The sequence below is a fragment of the Schistocerca americana genome, chromosome 8, assembly GCF_021461395.2.
Source record: "Schistocerca americana isolate TAMUIC-IGC-003095 chromosome 8, iqSchAmer2.1, whole genome shotgun sequence".
In the NCBI taxonomy this organism is placed as follows: domain Eukaryota; kingdom Metazoa; phylum Arthropoda; class Insecta; order Orthoptera; family Acrididae; genus Schistocerca; species Schistocerca americana.
In genome coordinates, this window is record NC_060126.1 from 227,947,372 (window position 1) to 227,967,031 (window position 19,660).

General features: G+C 40.7%; 1 protein-coding gene across 1 annotated transcript in view; it reads right to left on the bottom strand.

The window, feature by feature from the left end:
- Positions 1-13,233: 13,233 nt before the first annotated feature.
- Positions 13,234-19,660, bottom strand: part of LOC124544848 — a 50,856-nt gene continuing 44,429 nt past the window's right edge. The window contains exon 4 of the mRNA XM_047123561.1: positions 13,234-13,696. Coding sequence (XP_046979517.1) covers positions 13,679-13,696 — 18 coding nt within the window. The 3' untranslated portion in view covers positions 13,234-13,678. The remainder of the gene's footprint in view (positions 13,697-19,660) is intronic.

Here is a 19,660-nt window from a genome sequence, read left to right on the forward strand (position 1 = left end):
TGTGGTCCACATCTAAAAAAGAAGGAAAAATAGTCTGCCGATGCCAGTACGTGGCCGCATCGAACTACGCAGGTGGAGGTTATCTTGAAATGAGAGGATGTCCGGCTAATGGACTAACCTGCCTGTTCCCCCGAGTGAAATAGCATCCATCATGTATGGCATGTCTTGGAGAAAAGTATTGCACCCTGCCCACATGCACCAAAGACCATCCAGCAGTCAGTTGTTAATGGCGCTCGTGGAGGAGTAGAACATCCTATCAGAAGAACTCTTTGGCAACCTAGTGGCCAGCACGGGAGCACGTTGCCGTCCGTGGTGATCAAACACCCTATTAAGAATCGTGTTCCATCCTTTTATAAAGTGAAGGGGCCCATCACAAATCGCGGTGACTTGAGTGTAATTAATGTCTGTGAATAAAAGTGTCATTTCAGTTCGCCTCATTGCGTGCTACTTACAGCTGTCTTCTGCATTATACTCTAGTAGTTCTTCCTGTCTGCGTCCTCGAGCTATGTTACTTGGGTGTCTCAGATCATGCGAAGGCCGCCTCCGTCCTTAAGTTTTGTACAGATGTGTGTTAAGAACGAGAAACAGTGAGCTTGGAAAGCACATTGACGTTAATTTACCGCCTTTTTGTTTCAAATTAGGAAAGAGAATCAAATTTCAGGGCGAACAAGTAGAAACGTTGAGGTTTGTCGACGATATTAATTCTCTCTGAGAGAGCAAAGGACTTGGAAGATGAGTTGAACGGAACACAAATTCTCTCAGAAGACATCATAAGACGATTATTAGCAAAAGTAAAGTACGGACTAACGGAATGTACTCTAATTAAGTCAGGTAACGCCGAGGGAATTAGATTAGATTCCGAAACATAAATATGAGTTGATGAAGTTGTGCTATTCGGAAAGCAATCATGGCCGAAGTAGAAAGGATATTACGTACAGACTGCCAATAGCCAGAAACGTATTTCTGAAAAAGATAAATTTATTAATTTGGAATATAAATTAAAGTGTTAGGTACTCTTTTGTCAAGGTATTAGTCTGCTGTGCGTCCTCGTGCAGATGTGAGACGCAGCGGATAAGCAGTCCAAACAAGAAGGGAATAGAAGTTTTCGTAATGTGGTATTTTGCAGAACAAATGTTTACGTCGGGTAATTAATGAATATGTGCTGAATCGAATCGACGTGAAAAGAAATTTGTGGCAAATTTTGATTAAAAGAAATAATAGTTGTTAGGATACATCCTGAGGCATCGACGATTTGTCATTTTGGAGGGAAATGCAAGTGGTAAAAATTGTAGAGGGAGACCATATCTTGATAGCATGAAGTTAGTTTCAGGTGGATATCTAAACTAAAACTAAACTGCGTCCGAACAGGTCTCGGAAACACAAACGGTACTTGCCAATAGCCGTATCATCAGCCCAGAGGCGTCACTGGATGAGGATAAGGACGGGCGGGTGGTCAATACACCCCTCTCCCGATCGTTGTCAGTTTTCGTGACCGGAGCCGCTACTTCTCAGTCAAGTAGCTCCTCAGTTTGCCTCACAAGGGCGGGAAGTAGCTCCTCAATTTGCCTCACAAGGACGGGGGCGTTGACTCACCATAGGTCAGCGCAACGAACTGCGGCACTTGTTCCCAACCCACACTGATCACGTGGTGCGTGCGTGCACTTGTTAATGTATGTGTGTGCGTGTGTGTGTGTGTGTGTGTGTGTCAAAGAGAGCGGCGCTGCACATTCAGAGGGCGGACAAAAATATAGAAACACGAAAAACATAACACATTACCACACTTAATGTGGCGTGGGAAAACTGTTGGCATTCAAAGCAGCTCCCAGTCGTCTCGTAATGGATAAATACTGGTCTGTGTGGTTTTCAAGGGCATCTTATAACTTCTTTCTGTAAAGCAGTGGCAAGAATTGGTAACGATCATGAATGTGGATACCAGTTTTGCAACCTCATGTAGCGTCTGCTTTAAGTATCGCACCCAACAGCTGAGCAAAAACTGACTGTTAGTTGGCTTTGGGTTGCGCATGTGAACAGTGTCATGAAATAAAACTTTAAACTTCATGAAACGCGAAATTTGAAACAAGGAAAATGAATCTAATTAAATGTCAAAGGAGAATAATTAGGTACTCAATGAAAACTATATAATTAAAACTCAGTACCGATGTACATTATGAAAGCTGCGTGATGAGGTACAATGTTTGACTTGGAATAGCCACAAAATACACAGAAAAAAATAACATTTTGAAATTACCAGCACTGTTCATTGTAAATTAATTTACTTTTGCAAGCATGACACATGACTATCCTGAATACACGCTGTTTACGGAAGAATGGAAGGTGTGATCTGTGCAGAAATAAAAGTACCTTACCTCTTGCTCAGCATGCTGTTTTGTGTCTGGAGTACTGACGCTCTCGAGAGCAAACATCAGCAGATGCAGCAGCTAAAGATAAGTAACCTAGTCTAAATTTATTGTTTTCAGAAGCGATCTGTTGCTGTGTGTGGCGTAAGGTCCAATGCACATACGACACACAGAGTATTTAAAACTTTACTATGAGTCATGGATGTGAGCTGTACTCTAAAGAAAATAGTTTTTGGGAAATCGGACTCTTATTATTGACAAAGACTGCACAACATGAGAAGACTCTAACAATTACAAAATTCTCTCATTACAAAGAAACTACAGACATACCTATCAATTCCTCCAAAATCTTCTCCATCAATAAAAAGAACAATGAAGTACAATAAAAGAGTTTTCATCTCCACAATAAAGTATTCCATATAGTTTCTCCCAGATTCACAAGTAACAGTTCTCATTTACTGAATAACTCGGCTCTTCGCTAGTACGCCTCAAATAACAATGTCCCATTGCTACACATCTGACTGAGTAGCAAGTCAGCCACAGATAAAAACTAAGAGTCAAGGATCTTATTCACCACTCATGCAGTGAGATCATTCATCTGCGCCCCAGTACAGTAAAAGTGAATTATTTAAAGCAGCAGAAAACATATGAGAACCTTACAATACGAGCACCTACAATGCACCCACTCTCAGATTCACTCAGTTCCGACATAATGTACTCACAACTACAAAAGGACACTGTTCTAGGCACAACTGAAACTTTCAACACTTGCACAACTATCGTACGTCGTCAAATACAACAGCGCAACCTGCAGGCTTCTCTAGCGCCTGCATTTATGTTCAAACATGCGTTTTCATATTTTTCCCCAAGCTGCAGCTCAGCCAACGGTCACAACTATTGGAAGCCGCTTACCTGCAGTATTCGCCGGACGGATTCATCCACTCGTACAACTGAGCGCCTTGGGACGCTCATAACATTCTTAGTAATAGCGGAATTGACAAGTTCTGGCTACCGAGATACCTGTGAGTGGAAGATTCGCAATGTAACAAGTCTTTCTATGTGGTGCGTGACTTCAAAAACTGTGCTCGTTTTACGAATAATAACAGCTAGATTACTTTGTGTTTTTTTTTTCATTTACTACATTAGTAACACGTTACAGCTACTGCCAGCATCAGATCCCAAACTCATGACACAAAATTCAGTATAGAAAAAGCTATGCCCTAGCGAGGCGTCAATTGTGTGGAAAGAGAAAGTCATTATCTAGTATTGGATGTCGCTGCCATAAGATATATAGTTTCTTGCAGAACAGCACATCATGTATCACTTAGCTATTTAAACAGTGAAATACAAAAAGCAGATATTTTTAATTTTTGAGAGTACCAATGGAAAACAATCTGTACCGGACATCCACACTAAAAACTAAAAATTAACAAATGCCTTAGGGCAATGACATTTGCTGTACCTAATGTTATAAATAAATTGCTTTTTCTGCATATTTCTGTTAATCAGTCTGTTACAAAATCACTATTTCAGCTAATCTGATTTACAGAGGTAACTTTTTCATAACGCAGAAGAATATCTGTTGTTGGTACTCGAAACGTCGACGAAACGATGTAATCATAGCTATAGAAGTGCATTTATTAGTATTATTTGCTGTCAAAATAGTTCTTTTTTTCTAATAAAACTAGTAAGGCATGAGTATCATACTGGAGAAAATAATAATGTAAACAGATTTCAAGAGCAGATACACTGATGTACACGTATTCAACAACCTCACAATCTGTTATTAAATCTGTTATTAAACCAACACGAGGTACAGGGACTCGCCAGTGAAAGATGGGAGAGCATTATGTAACACCAGTGAAGCTTGTTAAAAAATATAATAATTAGTAGAATGAAGAATCCATGCTGCCAAATCAGACACAACTTCTCTTGCTTGTGTCTTTGTCCCGCATCGGCGCAGCGTTGGCATGGTTGTGAGCGGATGTTAGTAATACTAGTATGATTAACATTAGTATGATGCTATCACTTCTTACCTTTAAAAGCGCAAAGGGATGACGAAACTTACACCGTTCACCAACTTCGACACTCAAAAACAAGACAAATTTAATTGTGATACAAACTCAGTAACTACATCGCTCACGTTCTGGCAAATGGCAGAGTGATGTCTTCCATTTATTCCAAGCACTGCATGCATCCGCTGTACAACGTAAACCCAATCTATCCACTCTCCCATACCAACCATCTGTCCCCTATAAAATAATTTTGTTACATTCCCGCAAATGGCGTACCTGATTTTTGTAGTTTAATATTGGTTGCAAATGCCAAGCTGTACAGTAATTTTCTTGATCACTAATGAATTTACTATACATAAATTAACTTCCTATGTTAAATAATATTTTAAATCTACTATCGGTCGAAGAACAAACGAAACAACAAATCTGTTGCATTTATATATTGGTTTATAAATCGCAAAAAAAACTTGTATCGTTTTATGCGTATCAATTAGTAGAAGCCATGATACAAAATACAGTCTCCAGAACAAGAATTATGAGGATTATTTCTGAGCATGAGAGCATTTTTTTGACGAGAAGGATAGTTCTATTAAAAACAGAATTGAATATTTTACTAATTAGTAATCTAATGAAGGGAATGTGATGTATTTTGTTGTGTGTAAGTGAGTTATAAATCAGATTGTAAGCTGAAGTACGGAAAGTCCATAGCATGCACTTTTTCGCAGTTTTAAAAGCACGTAATACTGAAGCTAGAGAGTTCTACCTTTGGAATTTGATTCGGTTTATCATCAATAAGATACAGTAGATGTTTTCACGAAGCTACCTCCTTTACTTTTCGAATTATTAAGTTAAAATCGATTTTCACTCTATAAAAAGAGTTGGATTAAATTACCTTGGTATATAAGAAACAAAGCTAAAGTGACAGTACCGTATTTGCCTTAAGTAATAATAAAAGTGTACCATCTTTGGCTATATATTCTAATTTCACAAAGGTACAAAAATAACCAAAGAGACAGTTCGGAGGCCACTATCTAACCTTGGTTCCGTTTGAAAAATTCTAGAGGTTAAAGTTTAAAAGTTATCGTGTTGAGAATTTTATATAACATAAACAGATTATATAATTACTTAGAGAAATATTGGGATCGTTGTTGGTCTTCAAGTGACAACGATATAAATAATTTTGTGGTGAAAAGTGGCGCTGTGTGTACACTGCTGCCTTCGCTGGAAGCAGTTTTGGAGCGAGCGGTTTCTTCGCCGTCCGCACCTAGAATATATAAACATCGAAGTGTCTGCATCAGTCATAAGAAATGACTCACGCTTCGCTGCAGAATGTGCCGTGATTCTGTCCGTGACAACTCACTTAAGCTTGGGATGGCGCTAATGACGACAGACGTTATTGGTTCTTTGATCGAATGATACATTGAGTATATATTGTAAAACTGTGTAAAAGTGAACCTAATTTGATTAATTATTTATTGGCACACCCATGTTTCGTTTGCGATGTTATGTTTCATGAGCCGCCCGCTACATTTTAGAAAACCACATAGCAAGTGTCTGAGATTATTCTACACTTTTAAGGCGAGTAGTTAACTTTACATAATTAGGAATAAAGAGCAGAGATCTTCACTGAACTGTGTCAAGTGCTGAGTACGTTAGAAAAAAACTTCAAGAATTTTCGAAACTATTTCTTGTGCTAGGAGATTTTGCCAAAATATACTGCTCAGTTAAAAGGCAGTAGACTCTTATTAATTAACGTCGTGGTTCCTAACTCCTCTGCACTATTCTTATAAAGCTAGAATACTTTATTTCCGTTACGGTGACCTGAATAAGGTACTTGTGGACTGAAGACTATGAACGGTGTGTTCTCCGTCGCTTTCCGGTTGTTTCCGCAAATAACTTTCAGGTCCTTGTACAAGGCTGTGGTTTTCAAAAATAGCACAAGACTACCAAACATTTCAACTTAAGAAACCAAAATTTAACAAACGAAAATAATTTTACCCTCCGAGCACACCAGAAAGATTTGCAAATTATAAAGAAAATAGGTGTAAGCTGTAGCGAAAGGCAGGTAATATGCAGTATGTACAATAACGAAGGAGGAAGGATAAGAATGGAAGGCTAAGAATGAAGTTGTCGGATTAGAAAGGGAGCAATACATAAAATAAATGCACTCTTTTGGTCCTACCGTTCAGTCCATATATCGAAGGAGCATTGTTAGGAATAAAAGCAAGGTTCAGTTGTGAGGTTTAAATTCAGGTTGAAAGGATATCAACGATAACACTCGCTAATGAGATCGCTGTCTTCAGTGAATACGGGGAAGAACTGCAGATCCTCTTAAATGGAATGAACGGTCCAAAGAGGTAACACTACGCATTGAAAGTAAGCCAAAGAAAGACGAAAGTAATGAAGAGTGGCAGGAATGACATTAGTAATAAACTTAACATCAAAACAGAAGACCAAAGAGTAGACGAAGTGGAGAAATTCTGCTGCCTTGGAAGCAAAATAATACGCGACAGAGAAAGGAATTACTACATAAAAAGTGGACTAGCACAGGTGAAGATGGTACTCCTTGTCAAAATCAGTCTGCTAGTATCAACCATCGACCTTAATTTGAGGAATATAATTCTGAGCAAGTGCGTTTGGAGCACAGCATCATATGGACATGAATCATGAACTGTGTGATAAACGGAGAAGAAGAGAGTCGAAACATTTGTGATGCGGTGCTGGAGAAGAAAACTGAAAAGTATATAAGCTGGTAACATAAGATATAAGGACGATATTCGCAGAATCACATGGGAGAGGAACATTTGGAAAATTTTGGAAGGATGAAGGGACAAGATGATTTGACATGTGTTAAGACATCAAGGAATAACTTCCTTGGTAGTTCAGAGAGCTTTAGAAGATTCAAACCATGGGGGAAGCTAGACAAAGGAATAAATCGAACAAATAATACAGGACGTTGTTTGCAAGTGCTATTATGAGACGAAGAGGTTGACACAAAAGAGGAATTTATGGCGGGCCGCATCAAACAAATCAGAAGCCTGATTGCTAAAAAAATGGCCGATCAGGAGTTAGTGTGAGTAAATAATGCGAAGCCCGCCTGGTTGGCCGTGCGGTCTAACGCATGGCTTTCCAGAGTGGGAAGGAGCGCCGGTGCCCGGCACGAATCCGCCCGGCGGATTTGTGTCGAGGTCCTATGAGCCGGCCAGCCTGTGGATGGTTTTTAGGCGGTTTTCCACCCGCCTCGGCGAATGCGAGCTGGCTCCCCTTAATCCGCCTCAGCTACACTGAGTGGTCGCCGGCACGGTAACTCAGCGCGTTCGGTCAGAGGGCTAGCTGTAATAAAAAACTGAGTTAATGGATCAACGACGAACTGAAACGGGTGTCTTGCGACGTCCGCACCGAGCAGATACAACGAACGAAAACGAACAAAATGAGGAAAAAAAAGTGGTCAGCGCGACAACTGTCAATTCTAAGAGCCCGGGTTCGATTCCCGGCTGGGTTGGAGATTTTCTTCGCTCCGGGGCTGGGTGTTGTGTTGCCCTAATCATCATCATTTCATCCCCATCGACGCGCAAGCCGCCGAAGTGGCGTCAAGTCGAAAGACTTGAACCAGGCGAGCGGTCTACCCGACGGGAGGCCCTCGTCACACGACATTATTATTAGCTGCACTATGTCGGCGATTGCTGCGCAAACAAGTTCTCCACGCACGCGTACACCACCATTACTCTACCACGCAAACATAAGGGGTTACACTTGTCTGGTGTGAGACGTTCCCTGGGGGTCCCACCGGGGGCCGAACCGCGCAATACCCCTGGGTTCGGTGTGGGGCGACAGAGGGGTGAAGTGGACTGCGGTAGTAGTCGTGGGGTTGTGGACCACTGCGGCTGCGGCGAGGGTGGAGCCTCTCCGTCGTTTCTAGGTCCCCGGTTAACATAATACAACATAAATAATGCGAAACCACATCGCGAGAGCAAAGAGGCATTTTTATGTGATGAAATTATCGAAAGAACTTATCATTTTTATGAACAAACGAACAGTCTCGGTTGCAGTGTTAAAGTTTTTTATTACTTCCCAAAGGACGCGATTCACCTTTATTTAGGAATCTGGGGATTGGCTGACATTTGGCAGCGATGTGTAGATGAGATAGCGAGTATAAAAATATCCCAGCAGGTATATGTCCCATGTCAAAGCCCTAAAACCACTGCGCGGTGTCCTTATTACGGCATGTGATGCAGTCCAATGTAAACCAAATGGTGATCCCCTTTGTAATGGAAGTAGACTCCACAGGAAGAATGGGTGTTATTGCCTCAACATGACATTGATGACGTTATTCAAAGAATGCTTCGTCGCCGTCAGGCGTCTATTTCTACCAGATGTGGTTACACCCCATAGTGAGCACATTAACCAATTGTCGGAAGGTGTGTGCAAATCTGTTAAGTTGGAAAAAACGAAGAAAACTTTCGTTTGCTGTTCTGCATGTTGCAGTTGTTTACATTCTGTATTCCTTACATTGTTTCTACTTTGCTGTCACCTGTTTATACTATTTTGTGGTAAAATAAACGCAAACTTGCCAAATTTCCGTTGGTTGCTTCAATTTTGGACGCCATTGTATATATAGACTTAATTTATCTGACGTTCTGTCTGTTGTTGTACTTCTTTTTGTTCTCTTTGTACAACGACACATTTTCCCTAAGTGCATAAAGTGTCGAAGGTGACATAATATTAAAAGGTTTTTGAATTAACTGTCTTAAGATTTTGGAACAACACAGGTCACCATAAATAAGTTGTAGTTTCCAAATCACATCTGCATAATTCTGATATATTGTCAGGGTTTTTGATATTCGTATTATTGTGTATGTCCAAGACATCATTATGCTTCGTGTTTGTAAGGCAATATAATGAACGCAGTAGAAAATGCACGGTTAGGAAGTAATTATCAGTGTTGCCGTTAAATGTAACTCACAATCACTTTGAGATAAACGAGGTGTGAAATAGGTAAATGAAGCTATTGTGTGTACGACACTATGCAGACTTTTATTTCTCGACTGTTGTGTCTTACACGTAAGATGAGCACTGTGTACTGTAGCTGTGCAAGATAAGCCAATCTGCCCCGAGGCATAGGAGACATCACTCTCAGGTCAATGACGCCATCTGCGAGCCTTCCCCAAGTGGAGATGACCCTGTTTTCTACCGCAGATGAAGACAACAATAATGCAACGCGGGAGACAGCTAATGAGACAGGACAGGATTTAACAACCATCGGGCGATATTAGCGAGCATGCTGGGTTACGGTGCGAGCGTACAATCGCGTACAATCGAGTACAGTATGAGGCTGGTGACAGAGAAAGTGCCTGTGGCGCGGCTGCAGCGTGCAGCTCCGCTGTGTTGCTCGAGTTTCATGAGCCGTCGATCACTTGTGAGATCAATCGTAGTTACGTGGAACGAGTCATTTTACATTTATATCACACGTTCGTATATAAATATTGCTACATACTGGTCACTTTCTTTTTTAATTTTAATACCAGTACTGTTATGAGTTAATAATTCCTACCCATCATCTTTTACACATTTCAGAGTTAGAAATTATTTTATTTAATAGAATAAGCCGTAAAGGAGAAGCATTTTTAGTTTGTCTGCCAGTCATTTTATTTCATTGGGTAAGAGATCAAAAATTTTGATGGAAAACGTGGATTAAGGAACATAAATTTTTTCCTGGTGTTGTAATTATGCACATCATTTTTCCTTCTGAACTGGAGTGGATTATTTACAGCAAACCTCATGCAGAATAAATATGCTCTGAAACAGTAGTCAAATTGCGTAACCCCTTAAATAGAAGGCTACAAGATCATCGTGGTTGAGCAACATGTATTACACTTACAGCATGTTTTTGAGCAATGAACACTTCCTTTCCTAAAGTTGAGTTACTCCAGAACATTATTCCATATGACATTCATCATTTCCTTGGGCCTTTGTCCCACTTCAATGTAGGGTCACCCCTATTACTACGAATTTGGCAATGTTTGTGTCAGGGGTGGCAGGATGCCCTTCCTGTTAGCACCCCGTACTCCCCCCCTCCCTCCCCCGGGACGGAATTAGTGTGCTCCAGATGTCTGCACGTAGTGTAAGCCATGCAATAGTGTGAACGTTTTCAAATGTCTGCAATTCGTGAAACTGAGGCGGGACATGGGGACCAGCCCGGTATTCACATTGTGGGATGTGGAAAACCACCTAAAAACCATATCCAGGCTGGCCGGCACACCGACCCTTCCCATTAATCCGCTTGGCGAATTCGATCTGGGGCCGGCGCGCCTACCCGAGTCCAGGAGTCGCATTAGCGCTCTCAGCAACCTGGCGCTGTTTCATATGACATTATTGAATGAAAATACACAAAATATATCAGGTTTTTTATTTTTCTCTCCCCAAGGTTTGCAATGATTTTCAGTGCAAATGTGACTGAACCAAGTCGTCTTAGGTGTTCCAAAACGCGTTTTATGCGGAGCACTGAATATGTTGTGTCCTTTTGAAATTGAGAATGAGACTATCCGCTGAAAACCACTCAATAATACTTTTAAAAACATTATTTACTATTTCTTCTGTTGCTGTATGTATGTTTAGGTTAATTACGATACTACTGACTCCCGCAAAAAGAACTAATTTTGCTTGTCCTATGATAGAAGCAACGTTGTTTATAACTTGAGAAGCAATAGTGAACCCAAGATGAGTCTTGTGGAATCCCCATTAGTGATTTTTTCGCCGGCCGGGGTGACCGAGCGGTTCTAGGCGCTACAGTCTGGAACCGCGCGACCGCTACGGTCGCACGTTCGAATTCTGCCTCGAGAATAGATATGTGTGATGTCCTTAGGGTAGTTAGGTTTAAGTAGTTCTAAGTTCTGGGAGACTGATGACCCTAGAAGTTAAGTCCCATAGTGCTCAGAGCGATTTGATTTTCTCCCCAGTCAGAAGAATTTCCGCTACTTACACTGGACGTTTCACTAAGTACATCTTCCTGCAGTCTTTTACTTAGATGTGACGTCAACTATTGGTTTACTGTAGCATAATTTCCATAAAATGTCAGTTTTTCCAGTAGAATATTATGATTCACACAGTCAAATGCCTTAGAGAGGCCGAGAAAATACCAACTGGCGCTGTTACATTACTCAGTGCTTATAAAATATGGTGAGTTAATGTGTAAATGACGTTCTCGGTAAAGGATTTCTTCTGGAATTCAAACTGAGATTTACTGAGGATATTATTGTTACTGATGTGGGACAGTATTCTAAAATATAATGCATTTGCCACAACACCAGCTGGCTCTTTGCTAGTAGTATTTGGGGTCCGGGCTCTACATCTGCGATGTCAGAAAAAGAGGTGCCGTCTACTGGATGAAGAAAAACATGCTGCATACATTATATTACATACTGAGAACTCGTGAAGTAAATTCTACCTCATCACAGAGTGTATAATGGATTTGTAGAAGGAGATATGAGCCTCGTCTGCCATTAAAAGCGAACATATTTCTTCTTGTATTCATAAACAAAGCGGACATATTGTTCTCAAATGTCAGGGAGAGATACTAGATGGTCCACATTCAATCAAGCTCTGACCTTGTGCGCTATCTGACAGTATACGCCGCATACCCGAATTATTTACATATAACCCAGCTGTGACTGCGTGATCATAGATACACTTGACCTTGTCCTGCTGGAACGTCTGAATAATGAGTCCGTGATGGCAGAAGAAAGACAGAAGCATCAGGGCACTCCTGTCTACGAGGCAGTGTGTACTGAGAAGACACGTGACTTTTTTAATGGAAGAATTTCGTTGTCATCTACATAAATAAAATGCACATGTCTGGCATAGCTTCTCAAGGAATTACCTTCAGTTACTTTTGCTCTACGTATTAGCAAAGCAGGTTTTAAATTTGATCTGACATCATTACTGATTAACAGCTCCTTCTATTCCATGAACAAATCTCTATTTAAAAACTGGTAGCCTGAAAAAAAAATAGCTTTTAAGTTTGGTTGCATGAATAGGACTAAAAATAAACGTTTTCACTAGTTTCACCATTAAACATGTACGTGTATCCTGTAAACTGAGTCGTTCCACATCACTTCGACAAAATAATAGTTCGAATGGTGTATGGCACATGTAACTAACTATTCCTACATTCCAGAAACGCCTCTCCATGGGAACCATCGAATATGACATGTATCTCCGTAACCATGTTGGTGTTACGCTGACCTATCATCACATTGTGCTTAACCGACTGAAATATAGGACACGTTCTCTGTCCCTGCTGAATTAATGAATGCGCATCCATTAAGACGAAGGTCGATCTGCTAGGTGTGCCTAAAGCTACTGTACTTGCTGTCTTTACGGTGTGCTTATTCCGTGGGATATTAGAATAGTGGAAGACAAACTGAACTTACAGATAAAGACACAAAGGTTAAATAGGACTGCTATTTCTAATAACAAGACCACTCCCTAAAATCGCTTAAAAGGGCCTAGCATCCATAGGGTTCCCTAGATGAGTGTGGTGGAAAATTTAAAATAATACATTTATGGTGGAAAACACACTGGTTTTTTGTACTGTGTGCGCAAGTGCAAGAAGCCTGGAACACTAAATATGGACTATTAATCAGTATTAACAAGTGACGATTCTACATTTTCATAGTTACTTAAGAACCTTCATGCATGGATAAAGTCAGATGTCTAAAACCCAGACTGTATGTGTGAGATTGCATCTTCCAAGATGATAATGCTCACAGCCACACCACTGGATACGTCTAACATTCATTTCATACGTATTCCCAGGTGAATTTAGGCTGTTCTGGTCCGCAAAAACGACAGTACACAGTAAGTTCATTAATTATTCCAATTCCTTTATTGAAGCAACAAGCATTTCTATGAACAGAAGGCAATTATTTTTGCAGCTACAGCAGCGGGCGCGGAAAGATATCTCTTACAGAAAAAAACGTTATAAATTCTAAAATGCATTTAATTTCCAGGCCCATGCCATGTTGCTAGACTGGGAACTCAGATTTCATTTTCCTTCCTTTCTCTGTCATCTTTATGGTATATTCCTCTGATGACTGGAACCAAAGAACGCTGTTAGATCCCAGTAGGGCTATAAATATAAGAGACACAACTGTGGTAGACGGGAAAAGTATATTTTTCATTTTAGGAACGCTACGCACTCCAGCAGAAGAGCGAATTCATGACACAGAATCCTAGTTGTCCTCTTCGGTGTGTTTTCATCTGTCAGTCCATTCCTGCTGACACTACGATGATGACAGCTTCGTAGAATCATTTAGAAAATGCATCCTGGAAAGAAAATAATTGCTTTTGGTTATGGTAATAAATGAACAATCTAAGCTACTATTATGCAAGGACATTTCTTGCTTCTTACATGTCAAGTTACTATTCAGCGTAGTATAACTATTTTACTACCAACTAATCCCTCTTTCGTCTGAAGTATTATTTATGTCCACGTTGTTCGTTAGAGATGTCTATATCTGGAAGTCATCAAATCCATGCCAATTTGTTTTCAAGAAAAAAGTAAATTTATCTACTAAGGAAATGCACTCGTAATAAATATTCAGTTTTTTGGCAGACAGTTGTAAGATAATCAGTTATTCGGTTAATAACACTGCCCGTCAACACAAGGGTGATATGATATAAACATTGATTACTTAGTAATAATTTTATTTTGAAATTCCCAAGATATCAGATGAAAATGTTCAGAGCTATTCGTAGCTGTGTTGATAATGTTACGCACCAGTTGTCAAAAGTTGTGATAAAAATTAACAACTGGTGGCTAACATTTTCAGTGCTGATTCATGAGACAGTTGTATTTCGGCTTCACAACGGGCAACCTCTTGGTAGCATTTTAAACTATTCAGAGAAAAATTTGATATAGGACACAAAGATCGAAAGATTCTTTAGAGCTCGACATGGACAAAGAGCGCCACTTATCTGTGTAGAGGCCGAATCGGGTCATGCGCTTATCAGAAACATATTTTATTTCATTACGATTTCTTTGCAAACACAACAAATATCTCAGAAAAAGACTGCGAAATGAACCTCGACACACGAATTGCCAGCGCTGTTCAAAAATTCAAATTGTAATAAGATTGCCCAACGCACTTGCACCAGAATAATTAAACAATACAACCCATACACTCAAGCAACTCACTTAAAATTTTAAGAAATGATATAAGGGTTTTGCTTCTATTCAGAGCTAGATTGCTACATCTAATTACAAGAGTATTTTTGTGTTAGCTTATTCTAAAAAGAAACTGTTGCATTTGGTCAGGACAAATGGAGACATCATTTGCAGGTTTATGTTGCTTTTTTATTGCATTGGGAAGAGTTATGCTTACAAACGAAATTCTATGAAACAAAATACCTGACATTACAGACTTCCAAAAAAAATTACAAATTAATTTGTCTATGGTCAATTTTACGATAATTCTCGAATTTTAGAGATCTCTATTATCTTCCTGCGACAGTCCAGTTTACGACCGCTTGTCACGTTGTATTGTACGTCAATGTCGACAGGCTAAAATGCTCTCTCTTGTATGCGTTACGTGATACGCACTTTTCGTCAAAGACCTGAATAGTATTCTCTTTTTTACATTGGCATTCATAAGACAGAGAAAGTGAGGATAACAGCTGTGATTACGAGCTGACGACACTGCCTCCTAGCCATAATATTGCAGTAGGGACGTATAGCCCACGTCTTCTAGTGCTGTTTCGTGTCTTTAGACGTTAGTTGCAGTGCAATGGCGCCACCTGTGCGGTATTCGGCACACATTTCTCAGATGCCGTGAGACGCGGCGGTTGCTCGTTACACCTCGAAACGTAAGTGTATTTGTGCATGTTAACTTAGCTGTCCAGCAGCTGGAAGTATTTATATATGTTACTGTAGCTTCAAACAAGGTATCCGCATCAACTTAGAATTTGTAAAGACATGTAGACACTGTGTAGGCCTTTGTGTCTGGTCCTCAGCTCTGAGTTTCCGCATTATCAAAACTCTAGTGAAAACTGACAAGTAGATGGAAGAGCTGAGTGGAACTTTGGAAATTTGTGGTAAGCTTCTATGGGCCCAAACTGCGGGGGTCATCGGTCCCTAGGCTTACACACAACCACTTAAATTAACTTACGCTAAGAACAACACACACACACACACACACATACACACACACATGCCCGAGGGAGGACTCGAACTTCCGACTGGGGGAGCCGCGCGAACTGTGGCAAGGCTAGGTAAGACGGCGCCGCTACCCCGCGCGGCATCTGAGTGGAATGAGAAAGTTGGAGAAGGCTATCAAGTTTCAGTTGATAAGTGGAAAGACTAGAAATATATTTTATCTTTGCTCTCTTATGACTGTAGTGGTTCACAGGCTGTGTGGCTGCAAGAAGAACGGGGAAAATGAATATAAAACGCCTGGCTGAGGTAACAGGAAGAAGATATTTTTGTGACTAGTAAATGCCATTTTATACGTGCAATGTACGTATGATAAAGCGGAAAGTGGCAAATTTTAATCACTTTTTGGATCTAGTTACTGACATTAGTTTTCGAGAAAAATAACATTTATCAAAATCGAGGAATAAGGGATAGCCTGAAATGAAGAAACACTAGGAAAGTGGTATCTAAGCCTGCTGATGGCGTTACATATGATAATGTGAGTCATATATCCTAGTAGATTGAAGCAGAGAATGCGAAGAAATGCACAATGTGTTTAAAATGCAGAGTTGACCTGTGCATACTATAAAACGATTGTTTTCTGAAAGATCATTAAAAATAACTCTTAGGTTTTTCGTATAACTCCAGTGTATCAGTTACAAGTCAGTCACCAGCACCACCGTGATCATCAGTAATTGTTCTGCCCTCTGGCAAGTACACGCGTCGTACTTGACCATCTTTCTCCGTCTTACGCCTCCCTCTCTAGTTCCACGTGGCTATCGCTTCCTCCCTGAGACTGCTGGTTGGTATCATCTTCGAACCTGGCACCTCAAGATGTGGCCTAGCCAATTTCATTCTTCCCCTTATGGTGTCCAATAAGTTTCTGTTCTTATAAACTCAGCACCTCCTCATTCCTCGCCCTTTCCCTCCCACTCACGTCCTCTAGTTTCCTCCGTATATTTCCAGCACTTGCAGCCTTCTTTCCTCATCTTTTCAGAGAAAATTCGAGTTTCCGCAGTTTACGAAAAATTTCCCCATATGTAGCATTTGGCCAATCTTCTTCTCAGCTTTTTACTCACCGGCTCACATAGTAATTCTCTCTTTTTTGTTGATTGACGTGTATACGAAATTTGGATTTTAATCCCTGTTTGTTCCACAGTAATGGTATTATTTGGTGATGCATATAATTATTTTGCACCTTTTTGTTCTTTTCTTGGAATAAATAACAGGCGCCTTGCGACGGACTGTGCGGCCGCCTCGTCGGAGTTTCCGAGTCCTCCCTCGGGCACGGTTGTGTGTGTCGTTCTTAGCGTAAGTTAGTGTAAGTTAAATTAAGTAGTGTGTAAGCCTAGGGACTGATGACCTCAGCAGTTTGATCCCATAGGAACTTACCACTACCAAATAAATAACAGGTCTGAGGGAATGAATGTCAGGATGAATTATAAATCAAATGGCTCTAAGCCCTATGGGACTTAATATCTGAGGTCGTCAGTCCCCTAGACTTAGAACTGCTTAAACCTAACTAACCTAAGGACATCACACACATCTATGCCCGAGGCAGGATTCGAACCTGCGACCGTAGCAGCCACCCGGCGCCGGACTGAAGCGGCTAGAACCGCTCGACCACAGCGGCCGGCGATGAATTAAAGTCGCCATCAAAACAGCTGCATGAATTTGGTTTTTTATTACTGACTTATAAGTTCTCCTCGCATGACAATAAATATAAAATGAAAAGATTTCAGGCAACTGCCTCAATGGAGACTGTATAGGCACCTGTGCCGTTGGGAATGGGGGGCTGGGGTAATTAACTGATGGGACCGAGCTGAATACCATTTATTAACAAAAATATCCCTCAGATGAAGCTAGTACTCTTGGCTGGCTACAGGGCTCCCGCCCTCGCGGTTGCAGGGCCATCAGCTCTGTGGGACATCCTGAGCGCCACCGTTTCTCCAGTCATAGGCACCGATCTCAACCTTCGTCTAAAACAGGTAAGCGGTTCACTTACAATGTTACCAGAGCCTTTAAGCACAACAGCGATACAGACAATGAAAATACTGCGGATATTTTAACTTGAATTCAAATAATCAAAGCAATTTCATTTCATTTAAGCTCTCAGTAACTCAGACAAAAAAAATTTAGACGTATATCCTGACAGACTGACTGAAATTGCTATCTTTAAAGTATATCCATTCATTAATAAAAGTTTTACTCGATAAAACATTAAAGAAAGTGACCACAAGTAAAATCTGGGTTTAATTACTTTGGCCCCATGGACAAGAATCTTTTAATACATAATGTCCGCTTTTGCATTACTAGTACAACGGGCAAAATAAAACGATACCTTTAGACGGATAATTCAAAAAAGTAAGCGTAATGCCCAATTCACTATTGGCGGCCAACGCTGTGTTCCCAAAACATAAACATTTAACACTCCATGCTACGACGCTGTATTACGGTACACCACATCGGCGTCTCACTAACAGGATGTGTCAGGCAGAGCTTTCCGGAAGCACCCCACGCTCCTCACACAGGGCGCTCCGCCGATAACGTGCAGGCCAGTTGCAGGCCAGCGCCACCAGAGTCCGCCATCGGGCGGGCGGGCGCGTGAATTCAGACAGCCGGAACGATGCACATTCGGCAAAAAACAACAAAACAAGTATAAAATAATGATACGCATTTCCAAATCAGACCATTTTGGTGGAATAAACACAATAAAAAAAACTGGAATTAAAATTCATATTGTGACGAAACAAGCGCTGTTTGGTTTGAGAGGTACAGAGGCAAGAGAGTGCGCCGGGACTTATCCCAGTTCACTGCTACTACGGCCACGTCATCATAACGTGCCTGTGCGTAGCATACAAAGTATTGCGCCATAATCTAAGGATAAATTTAAAAATTAAAGTTGCTTTTCCGAAATTTGTCAACATATGCTCCAGTATATTAATGTTCAAATTGTTAAATCTCAGACTGATCAGATAAATATGTTTCCCTACATACATCGTTTTAAATAAAAAATAAGCGGCGCTAAATAACGAAGCTAAAAAGACAAAAATTGTTCAGAATGTGCAAATGTACGTCAAAATCAAGTGTTACCAGCCTCAACGTGATTGGAGCAGTGTTTTGGTCGAAATCCAAGTTTTTACGAAAAATTGAAGGCGCTAAATATTAGACTTAGAAAAAAGAAAATTGATATGAAGCGTCAGTTTAATATGAAAACATTAACTACAGAGCCCCAGTAAGCTACCTCTAATAGTTTTCGAGTAATTCACTGAGAACTAAATTTGGAACAAAAACGTCTTCATTTGTAGTAGATTAAGTATCAGTTATATGAGGTTGAGTCAAATGAAAACCGTAAATTTGTAATAACAAATCGAAATTTCGCGCCGTTATCCTGTAAGTTGGTAAGCGTGCTACAAACATCGTGTAGAATGGCCTGTAGGTGGCAGCATAGTGCAGATGCACACATACCGTCGCAATATCAGTATAAAGATGACCGCCCCACTTGCGACTTGCACCAGGGAACAACAGCGTTCTGTTTTTCGGTTTTCGCGTAGTGAAGGTGTGAAACCTATTGAAATTCATCCACGAAAGAAGGTTCAGTACGGTGGTGCATGTTTGTCACAGCAGCAAGTCTACGAATGGAGTAGGGAGTTCGCAAATGGTGTGACTTCAGTGGAAGATGCTCCTCGTTCAGGTCAGGCACAACGAGTTGTGACTCCACAGAACATTGCAGCAGTTGAAGCGATAGTGAAGGAAAACCGCCGAGTGACAATGAATGACACTGCAGCATGTTTACAGATTAGTCATGGGTCAGCACACCACATTGTGCATGATGTGCTCCAGTTTCACAAAGTGCCTGCAAGATGGGTGCCACAGCACCTGACTCCTGAAATGAGAGAACGACGTGTTGATGCTTGTGAAGAATTTCTCCGGCGCTTTGAACGAGAAAGTGATGGCTTCCTTGCAAGAATCGTTACTGGGGACGAAAACTGGGTTCACTTAAACCAACTGGAAACGAAGAGAGCGAGCAAGGAATGGCGCCATTTCTCATCACCGAAACAAAAGAAGTATCGAACAGAACCATCAGCAGGGAAGGTTAT